We start from the raw sequence: 26,076 nt of genomic DNA, 5'->3' as shown, positions 1-26,076 counted from the left end.
CTAATACTGTTAACACAGGGCAACACAGGAGTCAAAGACAAATCTTGTTCCTGCTGCAATTAGATACAGCTTTGTTGTACAATGGAGGCTGTGTCACGAAGTCACCAGCCCGACTGCAATTCAGCCCCTGGAGTTACTACGTGAACACGTCAGGCAATCACATATGTGCTCACACACTGCAGAGAGCTGAGCCTCTAACCGGAGCGGGCTATCAAGTTTTACCGGCTGGCAAGTTGGGTACAGACTACATCCACAAAAAGCCAGTAGCCATCCAACCTGAAGCTGATTTAAGGGGAGATGGACATAATACTCTGTAAAAGTCCCATACTTACTTTATGAGGCCATCCTCCATGTAAATGTCAGCATAGAATGACTGGTCATCGTTGACTATTCTTCCTCCTTTAATAAGGAGACGATCACTCTGCGAAGGGAAGAACACAGCAGTCGTCAGTAGCAGGCGATACACGTCCTTCTCAGCAGCCAGTACAGTGCCCTTCTTGGGTGCTCTCCCACCGCATCCGTCAGCTCACCCCAACAGCCGATACTGGAGAGAGTTCACATCTGTACCGATGCTTGAAACAACAGGACAAGAGCAAGGATTGGAAAAAAGCATACTCGTAGGGCTGTTTCTGAATGGAGCAGGTGCGGCCAGAAACACCAGCGAGGCAGAATGAGTACAAAGAGTCGTCACTGGGGTCAAAGCAAATAGGCTTCCATAAAATATACAGACAGAAGTCAAAAGCTTCCTACACCAGGTCATTATGCACATAAATCTGCAGGCAGCACAAGCCACATACCAGTATTTAGAGCAAGTTTGTTACCAAGGGCATGTCCTTAAACCTTATCCAAATACCATGCAAAATAAGTTGCATTAGAGAAGACAATTTGTCTCTCTCTCTCTCTCATCTGTTATTGCCTTGCAAAGAAAGACCACCAACAGGACAGGCAGCCCTGAAGATAAAGCATCTGCTGTTGGAATCTGTCCCTCCCCTGCGATGCCCGGGGTGATCCTTCTGAGGCGTTTCACAACGTCACAGGTCTACACAAGACCCAGGGGCCACTGAACTGCATTCCCGTCTCATCATTTACCACCTCCTCTGTTCTCCTTTCTACTGACCTAAGCGGCCAGCAGCCTTCTCCGAAGGAGCGCAGCCTGACAGTGGAGGAGCACCCACACCAGAACTGCTCTTGTCTGTATTCCCGCTTTTGGACCTGGGCAACCCAGCGTACGCTGACAGGAGAGAATGGACACTGTCCTGTGGGGAACAGACCCTGTCCTGAGGAACTGGAAAGGCTGAGGTCCTGCTTTTGTACCTCCCCCTGCACAAGTCCAAACGCCAGCTGGGGGCAATACAAGGCAAATAGCCTGATCTCACACATGGCTACCACGTATTCGGGTGACATAAACTGATTGTGCTGTTCCAGAGAATACGCAGCCTTCCTGACTCCTTAAAATGCTTCCAACAACCCTCCAGCTCTCAGGCTCCCCTTACTTTCCTCTCTGCTCCCCCCAGTGCCCACAACCCAGGTTTCGGCAGGTGAGTACACCCCCCTTCCACAGTCCGAGCCTGGACCACATCTGACCGGAGCCTTCAGCAGGGCTCACACGCCAGCCTCACCCTGTGAAGCTCTTGCACAATTAATTCCTCTGCAGGGAACTGGGTTTGTTCTTCATCCACCACCCCTGGGGTGATTTCTGGAAGCATCACCACAGTGGTGGTAATTTGCAGCTTCCTCCCTGGCAACAGAAGGATGCGAGAGAATCCCCCCGTCTCCCTGCAGCAGCCGAAGCCCCGAGCCCGGTGTGCGTTTTTACAGCAATCTCATCCACACACAGTCGAGACAAAGAAACTGGGTGGGGAAAGGACGAGAACGCGCGGCACTCTCAGCCCCGGCTGCAGCTCAGTGCTGGCGCAGGGGGAAGAGCCACGGTCTCTCCTCGCTTCCCAGGCAAGGGCTTTCCCACAGCTGCACCGATGACCAGCAACCCCAGTCCCAGCAACAGGGATTTACCTTCCCCGCTCAGCGCAGCTTAACGCCGATCAGGAGCCTCGCCTGCCACCAGGGAAAGCGCACAGCCGAGTTGCTCCCCTGTTCCCGCCCCACGCACCGTCCTCCCCGACAAGCAGACCCGGAGTCAGCTCCCCTTCTCCCCTAACCTAAGCTAACACATCGGTGCAGAGGTCTAGCAGAGCTTTGCTGTCTAAGGCGGGGTCTGGGAGCAAGGGCATGTTGCTGGTCACAGACCTCCCTGCACAACTCCTTTAAACCCCTAGCTTTAACAGATCACAACCAGCACATGAAGATACCGGCCTTGACTAGCGAGCTGGGGGACCATTACCAGCCCTCACTTGCAGCTCTTTTCCCCAGGTACAGCCGAGGCAGGGGCAGAGCCAGGTGCGCGCTGGCCCGGGAGTCCCGGGTCTTCATGCCAGCTCTCAGCCTGCGCTGCGTCTCTCCCCGATGGGCTCATGCCAGGCCGTGCTCGGCTTTGGGGCTGAGGACCCCGAGCACAAACAGAAGCTATTGAGAAGCCACTGATTCTCCTCCTCCCCCAGCACAGGGCGCTTGTCCTTCCTTTTGTGTCTATCCAACTGTCGTCTTGCTAATGCTGTAATTTTAAGTTCAGAAACCCCTAAAAGAGCAAAGCGTGACCACAGCCAGTTGCTTACAGCCTGTGAGTCACAGGGGTCAAGCAGCAGAGCCGTGGCTCCCATGGATGCAAATGATGAGTATTTAAGTAACACTACAAGAAATGTAGATAGAAACTACCAGTATCAGGTGTCAGCTATGGAAGAATCAGGCCATGGTGAGAAACACAGGGAAGAAGATTCTTGTTTTATATTTCAGTCAACTGTACATAGAGTTTCTCCCACAAAACCAGTCCCCTATTCCCTGGCAGATCCTCCTTGCCTTTACCTAGCCTGCACGATGAGAAAAAAAGAGCCTACCTGCCCAGATCAAATAACACGACCGGACCTCAGTTTTTTTTTCTTTTGCTCATACCCTTTAAACCTCCCCAACTCACTTTCCCAAAGGCCCTGGAGTTCATTCTCACTAGAGTGCAGGAGCGCCAGCAAATACTGATGCTGGCCTGCCTCTCCCTGCGCGTCGGACGGGAGAAAGCAAAGGGAGACAGGCACAGGCGGCATGGCGGGTAGGAGACTGCAGCACTCGACAATTACTGAATAAACTCTTAATATGAATTCAGAAAATACGCCTGCCCGCAAACACAAATGGTCATTCTGTGGCAGATGTGAAGGGCTGCTCAGTGCTAACTCTGTTAGTACACAAAATTGTGAGGTCCATAATGGCTGGAGCACGAACAAGGCGTTCATTCAGGGGATCGGGCGCTGCCTCAGGGCCCACCCCGAGCCCGGCTGCCAGACACCCCCCGTGCCCGCAGGAGAGAGAAGGGCTGCGTCGGTGCCTACCCACCTACTACAAGGAAAAAATATGATACAGTAAAATAAGTAGAATCCAAATGACACCATGGCCTCTGGCATCGTTCAGGAGTGCACCCAGACATTAAGAGGCAGGGGAGCAAGAAAGGAAAAGAATGAAGCAGCTACGAGGAAACAAGTCTGACTTAATAGACAGGCTTTTGCAGCACACGCTGCCAGAGCAGCCTCAGATTACAATAAAGGCACTGTTTCCCCTGCCAGGGCTCATTTGTGCGTCTCCACACCCACCATGTCTCCCCGCCAGCCAGTGTCAGGCTGTGGCATCAGCCATTGTTAGCGGATGGAAAAACCCTCCTGCACCAGGAGCCGCGGAGGCACCGCCGGGAGCACCTTTCCTCCCAGCCCGGCAGGAGCCCTGTGGGACTGGGCGAGCGTGCCCAGGGCCCAAACCCCGGCCACCCTGCTGCCCAGCTCAGCCCCAGCAAACAGAGGCCAGCCTCTGTGCTAAGGGCCCGGCACGCCGAAGCGGCAGCATGCGTGAAAGGTGCCACGCACACCGTGGCTGCACGCAGCTCTACCTGACCTGTCGGGCTTGCTGGCCTGATCTCCACCACTGACTGCGTCTCAACAAGTCTCCATGCAGCCAGCGACAGCCCATCTGTCACCCATGTGGTACCTTTCGTGAGCATCCATTTCTGCAGGCACAGGTGCTGCCCCACAAGGCCAAGCCTGGAAGCATCCTTCCAGCACAGCTCTGCCAAAACCCGGCGGGATCCCCACGAGCCCCCAACACCCCTGCCCTGCTGGGAAGCCTTTCTGCTGAACATTCCCTGTCTCTCTGCCTGTTGGCATCTGGGATCAAGCTTTCAAAACCATTACCCATTCCCTTATGCCCACATTCTGCTACTGATGCTCTTAAGCATCATCTGGTCATTTGAGATCCCAAAATATCAGGGGGTCTCTTAACATTTCTCAGCGAGATGCTGCAGAAGGAAAGGAAGGCAGCAGCTTCCAGAAGGCTGCTGAATCCAGCAAGAATAGTGCTCACCTTGTTTACAAAGCACAAGGGCATAATTAGGGTAGCATGGAAGCAGGTGTATGGCTTTACTGCTCTTTCCCTTGTAAAAGAGACACTAATTGCAATGGTGTTTCATCAGTAGCTGGATGTCTCCTCCTTGCTAATGTACCACACAACAGCATGGAAAAACCCCTGGCTGGAATCACAGGGACAGCCAGCCAGCTGCCAGCTACCCTCAGTGACTGCCCATGGTCTGTGGGCATGGTAAGAAATGCCATACTGGTAGCTGCCAGCTTACCAAAATCTGTTTAGTCTGTAACTGAGGCTTTTCTCCCCAGTTGCACCCGATACAACACACTAGCCACCCCCAGGCAGACCTCATTGGTTTTAGAGGTGCCCGAGACATCACAGAGATGGTGCTCGTGGGCTGTGACGGAATGGGCATGGCTCACGCCAAGAAAAAATACGGGAACTCCAGTCTACTGGGGATAGGAAAGGTTTTTGTGACCAAAGCACAAAGACTGGGTGATTTTGATTCAACCAGCAGGTCTGCTAACAGTTACTTTGTGAAACCAGGGCAAGGCATTTCACCGCTTTAGTCTTCTACCTCTTTTTCTGCAGGGATAGGAAAACACACTATGGACTGCAGGAGGGGAAGTATTTTGATTATATCTCCAAACAACCAAAGAAAAGGAACTAATAAAAAGTCTCTCAACAGACACACAAGGTTTGAAATTACTGTTCTCCTGAGCTGGGCATCCCAGCATCAGCACACACCTGGAAAGCAGTACTACATTTACTGGTGTCTCTCATGCACTGTGCACGACCTAAGGCGCAGCGAAGAGCAACACTTCCATACCAAGCTGATGAAGCAATCACTGAGAAAGCCAAAAGACTCAGTTCACCTCCCCTCCCTGTGTTTTCTCCACATCGCAACCAACAGATATGCCCATACATCCCAATCTTCCTTCAACGGCTACAGTTTTGCCTGTCACACGTAGCTTTTGACCAGGCTTTTCCAATTCAGGGTGGGAATAATTCCCACAGCAATTTCTCTCGCACAAACACGTGCACCCTTCACTCATGTCCCTGGCTTCTCCACTAAAATGGCTGTCCTAGAAAAGACCAGAAATTGCTGCAAACAGATACAACAGGCAAATTGTGGTTTTTCAGATGTTACTGTCAGAAACTAACTACAAATTCCGACTGCAGCACTGTTGAGTACAAGAGGAACCGGGAGGGAGTGCTTGTGCATCTCCAGAATCACACTAGACAGTTCAAACAATAGCTGTCAGGCAGTAAAAAATACTCAAATTTCCAATACATCCTTCACAAAAGCCAAACCTGCCTATTGCTTGGGTGACAGAAACGAGGAAGGCGCTGCTCCCTTCTCTTGTGGGCTCAGTCACTGCCCCAGCGCTATTAGCTTTGAGAACGAGAGGTGAGTTACCTGCCAGCACAAGGAGCCTCCTATAATTTCTCTCTGTACTCTCCTACTCCAGACCTCCCCCAGCTGTGATGCTTTAGATGCCTTAAAGGTCCCCGAGAGATATCCGAATAGCACAAGGCAGTCCCAAAAATCTCTCTGCTACCAAGCGCAGCCTAGCTGACAATCTGCCATGCCCCGAAGTCGCTATGTGTCCTGACACGCAAGAAGAGGTTCTGGGGCAGAAATCTAGGAAGGAGGAATAAACAATCAAAACAACGCCCTGGGGGCCACGAGCTGCAGAAAGGGACAGGGGAGGCTTTGTTCTAGGGGAGACACCATAGCTGAGCTTTTCTTTCTGCCATTCCATTAAAACAGAGAAGACCACCCAACACCCAACTTCACTTCATCGCTTCTCTTGGGTCTCCAAACATGGGTTCAGGATGTAGGGGTCATTCGACCAGAATTCCAGAGCAATCTCCTCCACCCCAAGCAGGACCCGATAGTGCCGCAGAACAGGGTAAGTGAGTCCCAGAGGGTCGTCACCAAGCTGCAGAAGTCAGAGGAGAGAGCTACCCGTAACATCAGCTATGCAGACACCGCTCGCCCGCGGCATTTTCAGCTTCAGCAGGCCGAGGAAAGGATTTAATACGGAGAAATAAAGCAACTTGTGAGATTTTGTTACCACTGAGGTGAGAAAGTTCCTGCTGGGTCCCAGAGGAGCAGGACCAAGCCCTGCGTATCGGTAAAGCGTACCATAAAGGTCCTTGTAGAAAAAGCCCCAGGGAATGGGAGAAATCCCACCTGCAGCAGTAATGTTGTCGTCACTATGGTGGTCTAAGGATACATAAAAGGCAAGATGTGTAAAGCAGTAATATTGCTTATTAAAGCAATTGAATCGGGGTTGACACAGGAATTTCTCTTTATAGTGGTTAATGATCTTTGTGCTTCTTTGGGAGCATTTTGTTCACATCTGTACATTAAAAAGAATAATGAAGCTCAAGTGCTTTGTTTTTCCTTTTTCTTCAAGGGGCCAAAGCTGTCCTCAGGGGAAAAAACAACAGCTATACGAAGCCAGTGGAAAGCCATCAAGAAGATGAAAGACCTGATCGCTTTCCCAGAAGAAAGCCCCACGCAGCCTGCTCTGGGAGGGCCCAGGGAAGGCAGCTGCACCCGGCGGAGGAAGGCACAAGCTGGATCAGAGCGTGAGAGCCCCGAAGAGAGGGCAGCACAGCGGGGCACCGGTGGGACCCGGGGCTCGCTGCACCGTCAAAGAAAAGATGTCAGCCAGCCTCTTTCTTCTGGCTGCGGGCGGCACGGCGGTGCCGTGCTGGCGGTAGGTGTGGTCCCTGCGCTACTGCGCCAGCGGCGGGGAGCGCTGCACCTGATGCGGCGCGGCAGGGGAGCAGCCCGGGGTGCGGCGGGGGGCACCCAGCGCGCAGGACGCCCTGCGGACCAGCCCGGGCGTTCGCTGGACCGCAGCCCCGCTCCCCGCCCCGGGGACCCGGCACCGGAGCCGCGCTCCTGGCCGGGAACGGCCGCCCGCGGCACGGGCAGGCGGGAGGGCAGCGGCAGCCCCGCTCCCCGCCGGCGCCCCCGGGCCCCGCTCGGAGCGGAGCCCACCCGCAGCATGGGCTCGCCGGGGCCGGTCTGCGCCGCGGCGGGTCACCGCGCCCGCCCGGCTGGGCGGCTCTGCAGGGGCGGCTCTGCGGGTTGCTCCAGGCGGGGACGCCGGCAGTGCCCGGGGAGCGGGTGCCGCCGGGCACCGGTCCCCGCAGAAGCTCCAGCCAGGGCTGAGCCCGCCGGGGCGCGGCTCTGCCCAGCCCGGGGCGACCGGCGGAGCCGGGACACCTGCGCGGGCGGCGCGCCGGGCCACGGCTCTTTGTCTGCGCGCCGCCGCCGCCCCGGTCCGGCCCGCAGCACCGGGCACCGGCACCCTGCTCCCCGGGCACCGGCACCCTGCTCCCCGGGCACCGGCAGCGCCCACCCGCCCTGCCCCGCCCCGCCCCGCCCGCGGCACCCACCGTGATGCGTGGGATGTTCTTCTTGCCCTGGTACGACATGGCGCCGCCCGCCCGGCCCGACCCGCCGCCGCCTGCGCTGCCCTCCGCGCCCGCTCCGCACAAAGGCGAGCCCGAGCCCGCGCCCGCCGTGCCAGCCGCCACCGGGGACGGCGCCCGCCCCGCCCCGCCCCGCCCCGCCCCCAGCGCCGACCGCGACCGCCAGGGGGCGCCGCGCCACCGGGCTGCGGGCACCGCTCCCCGCGCACCGGTATCGGGCACCGGTATCGGGCACCGGTATCGGGTACCGGGCTGCGGGCACCGCTCCCAGTGCACCGGGTATCGGGTACCAGGCTCTGGGTACCGGGCTGCGGGTACCGCTCCCAATGCACCGGGTACCAGCCTGCGGGCACCGCTCCCCGCGCACCGGTATCGGGTACCGGTGTCGGGCACCGGGCTGCCGGCACCGCTCCCAGTGCACCGGTATCAGGCACCGGGCTGCGGGCACCGCTCCCAGTGCACCGGTATCGGGTACTGGGCTCCAGGTACAGCTCCCAGTGCACCAGGTATCGGATACCGGGCTCCAGGTACCACTCCCCGCGCACCGGGTATCAGGTAGCGGGCTGCAGGCACTGCTCCCCACGCACCAGATATCGGGTACCGGGCTGCGGGTACTGCTCCCAGTGCACCAGGTATCAGGTACCAGGCTCCAGGCACTGCTCCCTGCACACCAGGTATTGGGTACTGGGCTCCAGGCACCGCTCCAGTGGACCAGGTACTGCTCCCAGTGCACTGGGGATCAGGTACTGGGTTCTGGGCACTGCTCCCAGCACATCAGGTACCTGGCTCTGGGCACCACTCCCAGTGCACTGGGTATCACATACTGGGCTGCAGGCACGACTCCCCACGCACCAGGTATCAGGTACCGGGCTCCAGGTACCGCTCCCAGTGCACTGGGTATCGGGTACTGGACTGCAGGCACCACTCCCCATGTATCGGGTACGGGGCTCTGGGCACGACTACCCGGGCACGGCACCCCAAGCAGGGCTCGCCACACTCCGCATACCAGGTGCTGGGCACCGGCACCAGGTGCCACACACCCGACATGGCCCAGCACGCAGCTGGCCCTGGGCAGAGGGCTATTATTCCATGTAATAACAGTGAGTAAAAATGAAAGAGATTTCTAAAAACCTGAAAGATATTTCTAAAAACCTGAAAGAGATTTCTCAAAGAATGGATTTTTTGATACTGCTGGAGTGCATATGGATCACCTTAAACTTTATTTCACAGGCACAAGAATTGGAAACATTTAAAAAATAAGAAAATGCAGGACACACCTGACTCCGGGAAACTTGTGTCCTATGTAAACACAACACAACAGTGTTGGCAGCACTAAGGACTTCTGTATTTCCTCAGCTGTGATCTTGGTAGGAAGGTCTAAGCTGTGGAATTGGTTACAAGTATTCAGCGTGTGCTGATTCAGACGATGCTGGGCATGGGAGGCCAGGACTGGGCCCGCTGGAGTTCTGTCTGCCCTCTCCTACCTGACCGCCATCCACGATGCTGCTGGCACGTCTGCTGCCCTGCACAGCCATGGCTGGGCCTGAACCTCACTTTCCCTCCCAGGCCAGCTGTGATTCCTCTTGTGCAGAGCTCTGAACGCCATCAGCGAGATCTTCCTACAGATCCTGCTGCCAGGCAGCAGCTAACAGTGTGTCCTCCGCTACCCAAATCTTACAGCCACACCTGGCACAGTCATTGCTGTAAATCTGATTTCTAGCTCCTACCAGAAAAACAAGCCATCTGACCTGGATGATCAACACTCAACCCTCTAGTTTGCTTTCTGAACTAGAACCTAACCACGGTTTGCAATGGCTGCAGGGGCCCGAAAAGCACTCTGCTCACCCCTGCGTGCACGAGCAAAGCAATCTTCCTAGCACAACCCCTAACGCTGCAGCCAACTTTGGCTGCTACAAAGCTTTGGGAAGTGGGTGATCGCAGCGTGGGCTGTCCGGAGCGCCTGCTCTGCCGCCGGGGTTCAGTGGAGGGTCACACTCCAAGTGTTAATTACATGTTCTCCTTGCTGAAGGGTTTAAGAAGTACATGGATTGGTATGGCAGCACTCCCTACCACAAGCTTTGGTGTCTCCACTGGCTCAGTAATCCAGCCCAAAGCTTTTATTACTCACTGAGTGTTATTGTGTGTGTGCTTCTGCTAAAGGTCTTAGAAAGTTTTACTGAATACATATTTATTCTAAACCCAAAAAGCTTTCACCAGCTTAAAGCAAAAGTCAGCAGCTTCTCAATAACCTATTTATTACTGACACGACTACGAGGGTACCTGCAAAATTGCATGGGCTGCTTGGCCCAGCTGGACCGCTGCCTGCTGCCTCCCTTCCCCCAGCTCCCTGCTGCACCCCGTGAGCTGCTGCACCCCAGCAATCAGCAGGAGATGGCTGAAAGCCCTCCCTGTCCCTGGTGGATCCATGGGCAGGGAGGCATCTGCAAGCGCCGGGAAGGGAATGGGGGAGCAGGGCTGAGCCAGAGCCTCTGCGACCAAGGAGGGTGTGGGGAGGTGATAAGTTACCAGACCGTACTGTTCTTGCCATGATGCTGTGATTTAAGAACAGGTCCTGGTCTCTACTAAAATTAGACTGGCTGGGGCTGGGACATGAGAAAGACCCTTGACTCCTATCACCAAACCTCCTGAAACTTCACTCACCCATTTTCCAGAAAGTTTAAGACTATCCCCATGCTGGGTGGTACCATGTTACTTTGTCTGGGATAGCAGTTAATTAGTTAATAACAGATAAATAACTATGCAGGCAGATGCTGCTGATGAGCACTTGGACAGTTTCAAGAGCCGAGCTTGCATCAGCCCTGTGGATGCTGGCCAACCACGGTGACTTCAGACCCTTCTTTTGAAGAGATGTGCTTTCCTCTTGGTTGCTATGTGACACACAAATATGCAGTAAACCATGCTGCCCTGGGCCCAAAACATTCAAAATGAAAAGATTTTTTTTTTTTCCATAGGACCTCTTCTAGGTGCAGTTAGCAAGGTGTTACTTGCGTGCTTCAAAACATCCTCAACAAGAAGCATGGTCAATTTGAAAGTTATTTAAAAATGGCAATACTCTTAGAGCTCATAACCTCCTCAGAAACACCTACAGGGATAACATGGCACTAGATGTTTGCGGACAGCCATGATGGGTGACAGGCATAACGAGGAACACCAGCGGTGTGAACAGAGTAGAAGGCATGTGCTGTTGCAAGGACTTTGTCACCAAAATAAACCCAGCTCTGGCCGTGGTCTGTCAATGCCCAGCGGCCAGGCTCAACAACTGTCAGTAAAGACCAGGATGCTGCTGACCCAGCGCCAGCGCAGAGGATGAAAGCAGATCCCACCAGCCCTACATGCCTGTGACTGACGGCTCTTACAGACAGGCACAACCGAGGTACCGTGAATATAACCAGGCATGGAATAATCAGGGCTCAAATGTCACAATGTTCAGCAGACTCGGCAGGACAGCCCGTCCCCACGCTCACGGTCTCCTCCTCCCCATATGTATTCTTTGCATAAAACCATCCCCTCTTCTCTCCTAGCAGACAAGTTTTCAGGGGCTGAGCTACCCTGGGGCACTGTGAATCCAAGGGATGGAAACACTGCAGCTGGTGCACCCTCTCCAGACGGAACCTCTGGCAGGATGCGCTGTCTCAAGGGGCTGGTCACACACTCCCACCCCAGCGCACCAGGAACTTCCACCACACACAAACTTCAGAGAAGCTTTCCTTGTGCTTGTGCATGCTGTTCCTGGAGGAAGAGGGTTGCTGACCCAGAGCTGTGCCTCTCCCTCCAGTCTCTTTACCCCCTTCCCGTTGAGATCCATGGGGTCACCCTTACTTCTGTGGGGGAGTCTAGCTCCAAGTGATGAGTGCTCACGAGCGTTTGATGATCATGCTATTCTGTGTTGTTGGCTCCAGCTCTCCCAACTGCTGATGTTCAACTTGAGAGCCAGAGCTGGAGGGAACTGGGAAGAGAGCCCACTGGCTCTGTTAACTGAGAAACACTCACAACTCCACTGGCTTCCACACCATTCCCACCATCCACATCATCTCCCAGAGGCAACATGGAGCTCTGCAGCCCTTCAAACTCACACTCCAGAGCAGACATGAATGGGAAGGAATCTGAAACTCAGCTGCTCGTGCTGGATGCACGTGAGGTCTGCCAGGAGGCAGCAGGAGACACTCTCCGTGTTGTACAAGGCAGGTGGTAGGCAGTGACGCAAGTTTTTCCGCAGTGGAGCAACTCTGCTTAGTTTTCTCCTGGCTAGAATATACATTGGGGCTTTGGCAGTGGAAACGAGGGAAATCAGCAGATGTATGGCCTGAAACAAACTAAACTTCTAGGTCAGCACTCAATGTTTTCAAGGAACCATTACATTAAAAGCGGTAGGTGTTACTGGATTACCACATGATTTCAATCACCTGCCCAAACTGACATTAGGGTGGGTAATTCTTCAAGCCAGAATTTATTTGCAGCCTTATTAAGGACTAGAAGTCAAAGCAATTTCAGGACCGTTCCTTCCTTTCTCCTTTGGACGGAGGCAACAGGTGACGCCATCCACAAAATCCTCGTCAGAGATGATGTGTCACGGAATGTAACAAAGGCTCTGGAAAAGCCGAAGTCCCTGGAAGGGATTGCCCTTGACCATCAGGAGCCCACAGTGCCTCCAGCACGCCCACCGCAAATGCCAAGATGACGTCCCTATCAAAACACCGGTTTCCACCCTGTGGAACCTCCGCCTACGCTGAAGTGCGACAGTGGCCAGAGAGGAAGGGGAAGGTGGGAAGGGGCAGTGGGTGATGTTGACGTGGATTCATCCCGGGCTTTTGCTACCAGCTGCAGCTGAGAGGCCCAACACTCAATAGGCTTCGTGAGTGACCAGATCCCTCATTTCTCCAGAGCAAGCCCACCTCTGGGTAGCCAGTGTTCGGAGGCACAATGGAGACTCAGCTCCAGAAAGCACACCCTGCCCCTGCCCGCTTCGAGCCTGCTGCGGGCAGGGGATTCAAGACCACCACCCCAATACTGCTTCTGCCAGGGACATCAGCCTCCAGGCAGGGCTCACGCCCACAGACTGTGAGCAACTCCCTCACAGATCAATTAAATGGACACCCACCACATAACTACATTTCAGCTGGAAAAGCCACTCAGGCTTTAGTTACTTGTCCTTAAAAGAAAAGAGAGGGGGAAAAAAAAGAAAAATAAGGAAGAAGAAAAAAAGAGCACCTTGAATTTCTATTAGATGGTGACAAAAATTTACATTTCAAAAATAGCAGGACCTAACTGCTACCTTCAAAAGTGACTTAAACTCCTGGGCATGGACATACTTCTGTGGCTAACTGCCTGTGGAAAATCAGTTGGTAGCCTCATGCCTACATCCCTTGGGACTCCAGCCATGCTGGAGCAAGCCTGCCTTCGGCTCCCAGCTGCCTCCTTCAGACAACGGGACGTTGGTGCTTTTGCAAACATCCCCCGGGATTCCCACAGCCTGAACAGGACTGCAGGGCCTCCGAGAGCTGACCCACCCCAGACTGCACAGACTGACGCATCCCTGCACCAAAGCACGGGAGTCTTGCCGCCACAGAACAGCTCCTGCACCCCGCATGCACGCAGAGAAGGTGTCCAGGCGAGGGAGAAGCTGTTTCTTCTCTTTGCCAAAAATAAATGAGGTTGAAACCAAACACGTCAAATGGAATATGCTAATATGTGTACACAAGTGACTGCTGCTTCAAGGCCAATTAATTCAATTACAGCCTGACCCTGCAGAGCAATGAAGTGCCCTTGAGTTGGGCGGTTCAACAAGTGCTTTTTCTTTCCCAGGGCCGGGTCTGCTCAGTGACCTGCACGAGGGCCAGGCTGGAAGGGAGCTGCCAGCCACAGAGGCTGGCCCAGAGGGCTGCAGGACCGGGCACTGCCGGGGCCCCCGTCCCTCTGCTCAGCTCCGCTGCCAGCATCAGCAGTAACCGGGTGAGACGTTTCACCCCGCCAGCTCCGGAGAATAATCGCCTCTCTCCGGTTCCTCCCTTCAAAGGCACGATGGCAACGCGGAAAGCCCAGCAGAGCAGCATGTATGCCCTGGTTTTGTTACTGATTACGTACATTAACGATTCCCTGCCTTTCTCTCACACTCCCCCCAACCCAAGCCCCCAGGTTTCTGCTCCCCAGCTCCCTTCGCAGCTGATGTTTTCCTTCTCTGCACTGCTTGCCTAGCAAGCCTCGGAAGAGACAACCTAGGCTGAAAAACAAAACCAAGCTGAGGACATGCAGCAGCATTCCCAGGGCAAGGCTTGCTGGGAGCCAGCACAGGCGCCCGGGGGACGTCAAATCGCCTTCCTCTGCCGGAGCCGTCAGCAGCTCCTCAGGCAGGAGGTGGCCTCCGTTGCGGCGGGGGCTCCCTGAACCCGCAGCCAGGACGGTACAGGGCTGGGCTCTGCAAGAGCTCCTCGCTGTGCGGGTGCAGGGTTAGCATGAATGGAGCTGCTCTCCCCTGCGCAGGCCGGTAACGGGAAATACTCACAAACCGCTGCCTCCCACAGGGGTTGAAGCTGCTCACCCCCTCAGCCCCTGGCCCTACCGCAGGCCCTGCAGGATGAGCTGCGGGAAGGACGCAGAAATTATACCAGGAAAAAAGGGAAGGGAGAGAAACATAAGAGCAAGAAGGTGGCAGCACTGGACTTGCAGAACTCAAGAGTACGTGGAGGCAAAAATTGAGTCTGTAAATGGCCTTGGCAGCTGGCTCAAGGCTTAAAACCTGAGTGCAGAAGTAGGGAGCAAATTAAAGCAGCAGTACAGTAAAGAAGCAGAAGTAGCAGAGCACACAGCCAGGCTTGCAGGAAAAAATGAGGGGTGCCCCAAGAGACATTTCATTCCCAGTCAGGAGAATTGTTCTTCCTCTGTCCAGCCCTTAGCCGGCAGAGAACCCAGTGCCAGCAGCGCAGGGCCGGTGCCAGGTGCTCCTGCCACAGGATGTCACCAGAGCGCACGGCCAGACCCTCTGGGACCCAGGGCTGGTGCAGCTGCTGGAGGGTGCTGCTGCCACCTCCCCTGTCCCTCTCTGCAGCCCTTCTCCCACCCACCAGTGCCTCCAACAGCCCCATAGCCTGCCCCATGGACACGAGACACCCAACCTGGACAGCATCCTCCCAGCAATGCTAAGACAAGGAGGCTCTTGGCCAAGCGGGTGATGATCCAGGGCACCAAAGAAATGCTTTAAAATAACTCTTCAGTCCTCAGCTGTGAGCAGAGGGCCTGCTGCAGGCTGCTGTGCTGTCAGAGCGAAGAGCCCTGTGAAAAAAGAAAGTCTAGGGATATCAAGACCCCACTGCGTCCCCTGCGGGAGGTCTGATACCCCCAGCCAGCAGACACGGGGAGCACACGGGTACCCCTTTTCTAACTGGTGAAAGCCAGGCTAAAGAGAGCTCCCCTCTCCACAGGCATCTCTAAAACTGAAGGTACCTGGCTGGGGCTGGCTCAGCTCACTGGAAGCATCATCTATTTTACATCGCAGAGAAAACCAGATGCTGTAAACCACAGACAGACCTAAGCCCCACCCATGAGCAGATCCAGACTCGTGCCACATGGAGGATAAGTGCAGCTGTGAGGGTGGCACAACTCTTCTCCCACATGGGAGCAGAGCATGTGCTGCATCCGATGATGGTATCTCGGTCCCTTCTGCCTTTCTCCCCGCTCCCTCATACATCAGTCTCTGACGTGATGGGAAGGTTTGAGCCAAATTCAGGTCCCTTCTCACTTCTTTAATGTGTATGTTGAGGATCAGGATTTTCATTAGGTTCAGCTATTTCACCATGATGTGAAAGGTGCAACCTGTTGTTTCCTTTCCCCACTGACACACAACTTCTGTGAAACTTTTTTGTGTAATCTGAACTCACTTTACCTCATCCTAGCAAAAAACATAGGCATTGTGACCCACTCTCTGCACAACATGGGGCAGCCTGCAGACAGCTCTCCAGGGATGACTGCCAAAGCAGCAGCTACCCAAGCATTTCCAGGCACACCAGCTACCCACACCACTGGACAATGACCGGGACAGGGTCTTGGCAGGTGCCCAAGCACAGAGCGAGGATCTCGGGTCACTGCTGTGACACAGCAGACATACCTGTGCATCCACAACAGGCACAGGGATGCCTCAAAGCTCTCCCTGGAGTGCTACCCCAGAGTCCTGTGACAGTCACAGGCACCAGCAAAGCAAGACGCTATTGGCAATCACAGCTGCTGCAAGCAAAGAGAGCACGGCATGCCTGGCTGCTCTGTCATCTCACAATCTTTAACCCAATGTCAGCGTTCTTGAGGCCTGACCCATGGCAGCATGGCTGGGGATGCAGGCTTTCATGGCACAAGCTGACAATCCTGTTCTTTAGGACACATCCTGCAGCCTTCACAACACCACCTGCAGCCACACCAGCACCTGGGACAGGACAGTGAGCTACCCGGATGTCGCGCTGCCTGTTGCAATGGGGACAATGGTGCACAGCACCGACCCGCTAGGGATGCCTGCTCCCGCTGCAGGCAGCTGCATCCCTCCCTCCTTCCTGCTGCATCTGGGCCATGGGAGACCGCTCATCCCGAAAGGTCATCCCTGGTGAAATGCTAATGCCAAGCCTGGAGGGAGATGGCTGCCACTTCACACTTAGCTCCCTCCATGGGGTGAGCTTTGCCTAAGGAAGAGCATCTGCATTTCCACTGAAATGACTCAGTCCCCTCAGAGCATGGATGGGCCAGCCTGAGTCTGGGAAACACAGGCACCTATCTTGTCCCCTTTAACGTGCGGAGCAAGGACTAGAAAGGTCTGAGCTCCCTGCTCAGCATCACTTCTTTTCCCCCCTCAGCTGAATGGAAACACCCGTTACCAGCTCCAAATCCATGTGTTGTAAAATGGAGCTCAGCTGTTCCCAGCAGAGCAATGGGATTCTGCTGCATCCGACCTGCAGCCAAGAGCCAGCCCAGCTGAACAAGCCAAGGTCCAGCTATATTTTCCAGCTCCTCAGCCCTGTCTCCAGGAAGGCTGCCGGCATGTTTGGCTTTTGTTTCTTCCTCCCATTTCCTCCAGCCATCCATAGCAACTGCTCCCCGGCAGAAAAATCAACCTTCTCCACCTTCCACCTCTTCGCAGAGGTGATGATGGAAGGGGTCCATGTAGGGAAAGCTTTCGCCTGAAGTAAAGGGACAGAGCAAACGCAGCTCTAGCTGGTCTCCATCATGGTTTTCCTCGGGATTAGGGCTGACCATCAGTGACCAGCTTTGCACTCACCCAGACCATCTCTGGAGAGCAGGCCATACATATGAAATGACTTTTCTGGGTCTCATCACAAAACCTCCTTGTTCTGATGTTATTTGCAATTTACAGTCTTTCTCTAGGTCTGTTTGCTTGCACTTTTCAAAGCTTAATCTCTTTTTGTCATTCCCAGCTCGCATCTCTGAGTCCTCAAAACCACATCGGGATTGTTCCTCCCCAGCTGGCATTCACAACATCACTGCTACCTACGCACACAGTCACTTTTAACACAGATGCATACAGCTTCCCACTAAACAGTTCATACACCCTCCCTTTAAGCCCCACACAATTTTCCTATGGAGCTGTATCCGCCCAGTCAATTTGCAAGCTCACGCTCCAGAGCTGGCAGCCCAGCTGACACGGTGTGCACAGGGTCAGGCCATTTCCAAGCCCCCTCCCTTTGCACACGAGAGCTCAGCTTCTTCTGGGCTGCCTTGATCCGTGTGTTCGGTGCGGAGGGTGCCGGCAGCCGGCCACCAGCCCAACCTCTGTGGGACTTCGGCTGCCCAGGCAGTACTGCGAGCAAAACCTTTCTGCAAAAGCGAAGCAGCTTGAGAGCCCACCGAACGCCCCGCTCGCCCTGCCTGGGAGGAGGCTACCGCCGGGTGCGGCACAAGAAGAGCAGAGCAGCATAGAGGCTGAGCGACACAGAAAAGCTGCTGAGCTACAGCCCTGGGACTCTGCTGAATCCTCCTGGAAGACCCGTGTCTTGGCAGCTGCCTGCCTGCTGGCAAGACACTGTCATTAGGAAACAAAAGTCCCCAAAAGCCTGGTCCACCTTGGCGGTGGCATGCCTGGCATGTGTCAGAGACAAACACTCCTCCCACCCGGTGGACAGGCAGAGCTGGGGGTGTCCTGGCCTGTTGGAGGTACCGACATCTTAAGATAAAAAGAAAAGGAAAAGATTATTTTGAATGGAGCCAACTATTTTGCTGCGGCCAAACCACAATGTTTCATTTCAATTTAAACCTACTGAAGTGTGCGTTTGACACTTTCAACTATGTTCATAAAAAACGCTTAGAGGAGTTTCCAACACAACAAAGCCTCTTCCAAGTGAGAAAGCAGTGAGTCCTGCCTTGCAAATCTCAAAATGTTTAGTTACTTCTCAGAATTTTTCACTGTTTTCTTTTTTTTCCTAAAATGGGCACCTCAAAAGTCACACAAATTTGCAAGAATGTCCACGTGGCTCGTGTAGTTTGTTTGGCTCCCATAGTACGTTCATCGGTTCAATGCTACCTGCCAGGAGGCTCCTGGAAACACCTCCGTGCTGCAGCTGACCACGCACAGCTCCAACACCCCCATCCCTGCTCGAGTACCAGCCCCGCCGCCCCGCAGCGCGGCAGGCTGCGGCAGCCTCCCTGGGGACAGCAGGGCACCGAGACGTGGGGACAGGGCGTGCAGCCGTCCGCAGCAGGCGCCAAGCGACAGAGGGGACAGTGGCCCATCACGTCAGGCCCTGCCCAGCCCTCGTGCCCAGCTCTCCCCTGCCCTCGTCATCTCCTTCCTGGCCCCCTCGGACAAACGCCCGCACTGCCGACCCACGAGGTGTTGCACCGGGAGGCCACGCGCTTCCTCCGGCTTCTCCTCAAAGCCCCAGAGCAGGAGTCCTGTCAGAGATGGTGGGAAGCCACGCTGTGAGAGGACTGTGACAGCCGTGTTTGGGGCTGATGGAGGTTTTCCATTTCCACCCCGGCCTGCTCCTCCAGATGGCGGCCCTCCTGGCTCACACCACTGATGATGCTCTCTCTGGGAAATTGTAACTAGCTGCTTCTGCCATTTAAGTAGCGGACACCCTGCTTTAAGCACCAATACTGCTGCTGGCTCCGTGCGAAGGGGCCAGCGCAGGGTGTGGTGAGGCCGCCCACCACCCCTGTCCCACCGCCCCAGGCTGCGTCTGGTGAGCTGCACCGATCCCCGCCTTGCACGATTTAACTGGCCCCGAGGCGTCGCTGGAGGAGGCCCTGCTCCGTGCGCTTGGCCAGCGGGGCTGTCACACCCAGGCTGGGTGCCAGCGGACACCTCCAGGGACCAGTTCCAAGCCCTGGCCGAGCTGGGAAACACCGGGCCGGGTGCCAGCGGGCCATGCTCACGGCACAGGAGCAGCTCAGGGCAGCGGCAGCCTCAGTTGTCCTACAGACATGGACAGGCATGGGGCTGCAGCCAGGCACTGTGGGCCCCAGCAGGCCCTGGGAGCCGGGCTCCAGCCCAGCTCCTCCTCTGTCCAGCTTGTCTGTCCAGGCCGCTGAGCAGGACCTCCATCATGACTACCTGGGAAGGGTCTCGGCATCCTGTGTCAGGACCACAGACGCCTGGGAATCAGCCCTTCATTTCTACGCCTCACCCTAAAGCCAGCAGCTTGGCAGGGCCAGAGGCCCCTCGTGCCCTGCTGGGCTTCATCGGCCAGAACCACTTCAGAGGAGAAAAGCTGCTGCATCACTGATGCCACGTCCTGCTGCCCGTGTTTTTCTTGTGGCATCCCCCACCAGAGCACTGAGCAAGCCCACTGCTGGTCTGTGGTCAAGGGAGAAGCAATCTCAGCTGCTCTGGAAGCTGCTCATGAAAACAGATTTTTCCTGATGCAGCATCAGGAAATACCACACATGCAGGTCTTGCTGTGGTTTATGACAACCTCAGAAAAAATATGCAGTATTAAAAGAAGCATCACCTCTCCTACCTGCTGCAATGGGCTATTGCTAGAGCATCTTGTATACGGTATACTTCGTGGCATGCTTGGTGATGCCCCATTGCTCCCATAAAATGTGCCGGAGCTCGGATCTATTATTAGTTGTTAAACGTGGAGAAAAAATATTACTGGCTTTTTATTTTAAATAAAGAGTCTTTTGGGGTATCATTTTGCAAAGGTAAAGAGCATTATAAACCCTATCAGGGACATAGGAAAGAACTCCTTGCCCTGCACATGAGCCCCTTCTAAACCACCAGGCCAGAATCCCTCTAAATGCTGCACGTCCTGGGGTCACAATGCAAAGACAGGCACCAGCAGAAACACTCCTCTTGCAGGTTGTGCCAGCCAGCCCACCCAGCGCCCCTGCCTTTTCAGGGGAGAGAGAGCTGCTTCAAGAAGGCTGAGAACAGGCTGGATCGATGCGAGACCGAGGGATCATAGAATCACAGGATGCTTTGGGATGGAAGGGACCTTTAAAGGCCATCCAGTCCATCCCCGCTGCAATGGGCAGGGACATCTTCAACCAGATCAGGCTGCTCAGAGCCCCATCCAGCCTGGCCTTGAATGTTTCCAAGGATGGAGCATCTACCACCTCTCTGGGCAACCCATTCCAGTGTTCCACCACCCTCACTGTAAAAAATTTCTTCCTTATATCTAGTCTGAATCTACCCTCTTTTAGTTTAAAACCATTACCCCTTGTCCTGATCGGTCAACGCATCTTGTTTACACCTGGCTGCAAACCCCAGTTTCTTTTCTGCATAAAAGTTCCATAAAGACCTACATTTTCCCGGGAAAAGCATGACGTTTTCAAGAACACATCACGCAGAATAACAACTGCAGCGTCCTTCCAAAGCCCTGGCTGTGCGAGCTCGGCGCGCAGTCACAGTGCCTTACGGATGTGGTGGCCAGGTAGCCCCGGTGCCCACGTCTGCCAGCCAGCTCCCCGCTCCGACCCCGCCGCCCACACCACCAGGGCCAGCCGGCTTGCAAAGCCTTGACCACCCGCAGCTGAGAATGAGGACAGAAGGAAACCGAGGACTGTTGCCAAAAGGTAGTGCGATAAATCAAACTATTTCCACGTTAGGGTGAGATTTTTGGTAAAACAAAAGCTCTTTGCAGCAAGCAGGAACTCTTCAACTGAATCCCTAATTTCTTTAGAAAACTAGCCCTACCGCATAACTCCCATGAAATCTAATAGCTGTGTCTTCTTACACGGGGGGTGGTTTATCAAACTTTGCAGTTTTGCGTAACTGCTGGCAATAATGTGTATCCCAGCATGAACAGCCAAAGAACTGACCTCTTATTGTTGTGCTTCAGGCATCAGATTTCTTAAAAAACACAAACAAAAATGTGCAGGATTTTTTTCAATGAAGATCAGAGTATTTAGCATCAAACTCCATGAATTATAATATAGGTTTCAGTATTTGCATTGTGGGAACTAGTTCAGTGGCCTGGGTTCGTTCCTATTGTTTGTAGAAATACCAGAAATAATGTAACTCCAAATCCTTCTCTTAAAAAAAAAAACAACAGCAAAACCAAAATAAAAACCTGTTCTCAGCTCTCTCTCTGCTGAATGGGGTGATACTGAGGCTATGAATTAATGCTACTGAAGTGCTTTATGATCCCTTCCATAAATGCAAGATTTTAAACTGTTGCTAAAAGGCAGTGCACAACTGCAACTTTCAGATCACGCTAAGTTCACTGGTTAAGGAAAACACTGCTGTTGGCTTGGTGTTTCTGCTATAAATTACTGGCAATGGAAACAAAAAAGCTGAATGCTGAAGTCATAGCACATTTTACAAGCGTCAGAAAAAGCAAAAACTAAGAGAGAACTGAGTTAGTTCAAGCTTCCTTCTCCACTGGAGGCAGCCCTGCCTGTCTTTCCAGGATTTATCACTAAACTGAATCTGAGTGGTGTCACACAACTGGACACAACGGGGCGTGTGTGACACTGGCTACCTCCAGGAGAAAGCCAAGGACTGGCTCCAGCGGGTCCTCTGGAGGGGACGGACCCCTCGCCTGCCTTCACTGCCCGGGAGTTTCCCTCATGCTCCCCACTCCTGCAAGGGCGGGAGCCTCCTCCTCCCTGGCCGCCAGGCTGATGGAGGTGCCCCAGCCTGCGGTGAAGCTGCAATCCCGTGTTTGTGGGACCACAGCCAGTTGCCTTGGAAATGACGACTTCACTGCAGAACCATGCAGCAGGATGGGACGAAACGCCTGGGGGTGAGCGTAACAAGCTGAGTGCTCCTGCCTGTGTTACTGAACAGGAGGATGAAAAAGCAGGGTCTCTGCACAGCTGAGCAGCAAGGAGGTACGTGGAGGAGGCTACCCCAGACTTCTGCTTTACCTTCTTCCCAGGCACGGAGCACAGAGGTGTCCCTTTGCTGTGTAAAGCTCCTTCCCCGCTCCTCAAAGCAAGCGGTGCAGCTCTCCAGTATCTATTCATACATTACTAGCCATCAGTGAACATCCTCACCGCAGGAATTCAGAGGGTGTTGTCTGCCACCTACAGAGAAACTCTCTTTCACTTCATTATAAGTAAAATAAGTGTTGTAATCCACTCTGGTTCAACAAAAGGCATGGCAGCTCTCGAGGAAAACTGCAGGAAACTTCACAACGGTAGAGTCCACATAGACTATTACTGACGGAAACCTGCACCGAGTTAAATTGCTCTTGTTAAATAAGGTCTCTGCGAACAGTCTAGATCAGAGCAGAATCTGGCCCCCCAACACTGTTCCTCCAAATCTTAAGTGTTCTGCAACAACAAACCTTGCTGTAGCAGACCCTCGTACAGGGAAAAGCAGCCTCCTGCTTTTCGCAGAGCACCTGAAAGGCACGCGTCTCTTGTTCAGGCGAGTTCTGCACCAGGATCGGGAGTTGGGATGCGTCCGAGTCCAGAAGGCCCATCTGCCTGCACAGGCAGGCAGGCAGCAACGCTGTAGCCAGTCTCACCTCCAGCAGTCACCCCTGGCCCCCTGCCCCAATAACCGGTCACTCTCCCTGTCCCTGAATCAACTGGCAAAGCTCAAATTCCCACCGATGAAGCAAAGACACGGCACCGAACTGCTCTTAGCCATAACCCTCGCTGCAGTGTAACTATGGCTTCACTGTGCGCGAACCCACAGCTCAGTTTTCGTCCTTCCGACAGACTGTGATAAAGCAAAGTGAGACTGAAACATCTACCTGGGCCTGTATTACACAGGTTGTATGACATCACACGTTATCACCAGGCAGTTACACATTGCAGTTGTCTTCCTGCAGAAATGCTGGTGCTTTAATTGTAATTAATGGCATTACAAAAAAAAAAAAAAAAGTGCGTTGGCCTGTTGTATTTCCAAGAAACTGCTCACTGCAAAACCAAGGAGATGCAACTCTGTCTGCTGCCCTGTGCACAGGCAAGTCTCTTACTGTCAGCTTTCCTAATAAGTTGCTTGGCCAAGGGTAGATGACTTCACCTCTCCCTCTGCTTCTTAATCTGTGAAATTATTCAAAGAAGTTCGATTTGCCTTGACAAAAGAGCCTTTGTGTGCTCTGAATCTGCAGAGGTCAAGAGAAGCAAACTTTCTGTGGCTGTGCAGGCACACAGCGTGGCTCGCTATGCGGGACGGGCACTTCCCACCGGGACTGGCGTACTCTGGGACACTCCTAAACTTGAAAGTGGTAGTACCAAGTCATACGATTCCTTCTAGCCCTGTACGCACAAGAGCACTTATACATGAAGCTTCCCACCATTTTAGACAAGGCGTGGAGATAAAAAGGGTTTGGTTCCTGATGCTTATCAGCTGGAAGGCCTCAGAGGAAGAAATCTAGGAGTAGAAATCATCAGGAAGAGAGGAGCTGTTGAAGGAAAACCTCAGCTGCGGAACTCTGGAGATAAGGGTCTACGTAAGACCTTAAAAGGGAATGAGACTGTTTCGAATTTTTGGTGTGGCTAATAAAGAAAGGCTCATGGCAAAGCCTGCAGACAGGCTGTCGTGAGTTGCTGTTTCTTTTCCAACAAGCAGCAGCATAAAATTGTTAATGCAGTGGTCAGTTCTGCAGCTGCTATTCAAACCATATGGACAAGGTTGGTACTGATAGGAGTAATGTTAATTTTGTTCCTGACTCTGTAAAACGGGCTGTAAAGGAGCAAAGCTCAAGAACAGGAGCCAAATAGCGTGCCAATAAGAAACCAAAAAGCAGAGGCTGAAGAAATTAAAGTGCAGTGAAGAAACCTCAAAGCAACTCGCTGCCTAGCTACAAGTTCCTACAGAGGACGGCAGCCATTAAGGACAGCCCGATGCTTCTCCCCAAAACCAAAGAGGCCGAGTCATTGCACTTCAGCGCTTCTGCTCCCATCAGGCTCTAGCGGGTGAGGCTGGTCCTCCAGATCACAAACGTCTGCAGTTTATCAGGGTTCACCCACCGGACACAAGCTGAGGTTCCTGCAGAACCCCAAGTCAACCCCACCACTCCTTCAGGCTAAGCGGCAGGCTCGCTATTTATTTCAATAATTTTTGCTTCCATTTTTAAAAATGGGTTTTATTTACCCTGTTCACCCTTGAAAACCAGTGCTTTTAAGACTACTCTTTACTAAAAAGTTCAGCCCCAAATGAACTCGTTGACCACCAGGCTGGCTAGTGGCCTTACTTGCCTCGTATGTAAATGAGCAACAGACTCACTGAAATCCCAACCGAGGAATTTACTCAACACTATTAACCTCAATCGTCTTCCTGCCAAACTCACGCTGGTGTCAATGGGACCAGAACCAAAAACGCAAGTGATCTCAGCCTCTGGCAGCAGGACCCATGCTGCGGAGCTGGATCAATCTCATCACGGCCTTGAGTTTGGCATAAATCGAGAAACTTTGTGCCTGATGACACTTTTAGTGATGCTACTTCCAGACTGATGTGATGTCCCTCACTTCTGATACTACTGATTTGTGTCAGTGTGAGATAAGGATCAGCCTGGTTTGGGGTAACAACTCCAAAATCTCCCCTTTTTTTTCAGGGGGGGGGCAGATATTCTTTCATACAAGTATAAAAAGAGGAACTGTAGTAAATCGAGTCAGCCACGCTAACGCTCGGCGTCACGGCTCCCGGTGAGGATCCACAGGCGGGAGCCCGCACACGCCGCCCCGCAGGCGGGATCTCCGCGCACGGCGGATGACAGCCGAGCCCTCCTCACCGTCAGCGGACGCGGGAGGACACCGCGGCCGCCGCGGCCGAGAAGCCCAGGACCGGGACCAGCCCCGGGGGCGAGCGGCCGCCGAACCCCCGCCCGCGGCACCCCCCACCCCCACCCCCCCCGCGCCCCGGGGGCCGCCGCCGCCCCGCCGGGACCCCCCGGGCAGCACCGCCCCGCGTCCCAGCGCCGGGGTCCCGCGCCCAGCCCTGCCGCCCCCGCCCGGCCCCTACCCTGTCGTCCGCGGGGGCCAGGTCCTGGAGCCGCTCCTCGTCGGAGGCGGCGCGGAGCTCGCCGGAGTCCGGGTCGGGACCGGGGGCCGAGGCGGGCTCGGGGCCGGGCTCGGGGCCGGGGCGGGCGGGCGGCGGGGCGCGGCGCTGCCCGACGCGCAGCGCGCCGAAGTCCAGGGTTTTGCTCTCGAAGGCGCCCTCCACGCTGCAGAAGAGCCCGCCGCGCTTCTGCCGGGGCACCGCCGCCGTCGTGCCCGGCCGCGCCAGGTACACCGGCAGCTCCTCGCCGCCTCCGCCGCGCCGCCCGCCCGCCGCCATGCCCGCCGCGCCGCCGGGACGGGACGGGACGGGCCGGGAGCGGGCGGGCCGGGGCCGCGGGCGGCTCCGCGCGGGGCGGGGCGGGGCGGGGCGGGGCGCGGGGCGGGCTCGGCGGGGCCGGCGGTCGGGCGCGGCGGCCCCGCTCACCGGGAGCGGCGGGGAGCTGAGCTGAGCAGCGGCTGCGCAGCGGCCGAGCAGCCGCCTCCCCCCCCCCCGCCCCCGGCCCCGAGCCCGGCCGCTCCCGCGTCCCCCCGGGCAGGGCGGGGTGCTGGTGCGCTGCCCCGCCGCCGGCTCCCGGGGGGCTGCAGCGGTGAGGTGCCACCGGCCGCGTCCCCGGGACGCGTCTCCAGCCCCTCGGGGACAGAGAGCGGGGACTCGACAGGGAAACACGGAGAGCGGCTCGCTGCTGGCTTTGCCGGCGGTGGGCACCGCCGCTGGCGCTCAGCAGATGGGCCTGTGCGCAGATGCAGCAGGCTTGG

General features: G+C 55.0%; 1 protein-coding gene across 2 annotated transcripts in view; it reads right to left on the bottom strand.

The window, feature by feature from the left end:
• DPYSL3 (dihydropyrimidinase like 3) overlaps positions 1-25,616 on the bottom strand; it is a 43,257-nt gene extending 17,641 nt beyond the window's left edge. The window contains exons 1-2 of one of the 2 annotated variants that reach the window (XM_087753664.1): positions 25,283-25,616; positions 333-421 (exon numbers count right to left, since the gene is read on the bottom strand). In XM_087753664.1, coding sequence (XP_087609790.1) covers positions 333-421; positions 25,283-25,597 — 404 coding nt within the window. In that variant the 5' untranslated portion in view covers positions 25,598-25,616. Of the gene's footprint in view, positions 1-332; positions 422-7,872; positions 8,013-25,282 lie in introns of those variants that run through there. The other variant, XM_087753665.1, reaches the window with a different exon arrangement.
• Positions 25,617-26,076: the final 460 nt, after the last annotated feature.

Source organism: Nipponia nippon, unplaced genomic scaffold (genome assembly GCF_047370975.1).
Source record: "Nipponia nippon isolate SJK-2023a ecotype South Korea unplaced genomic scaffold, ASM4737097v1 scaffold_17, whole genome shotgun sequence".
NCBI classification, from domain to species: Eukaryota; Metazoa; Chordata; class Aves; order Pelecaniformes; family Threskiornithidae; genus Nipponia; species Nipponia nippon.
Note: the sequence above shows the minus strand (reverse complement) of the source record. Positions and strands in the feature narration are given on the sequence as shown.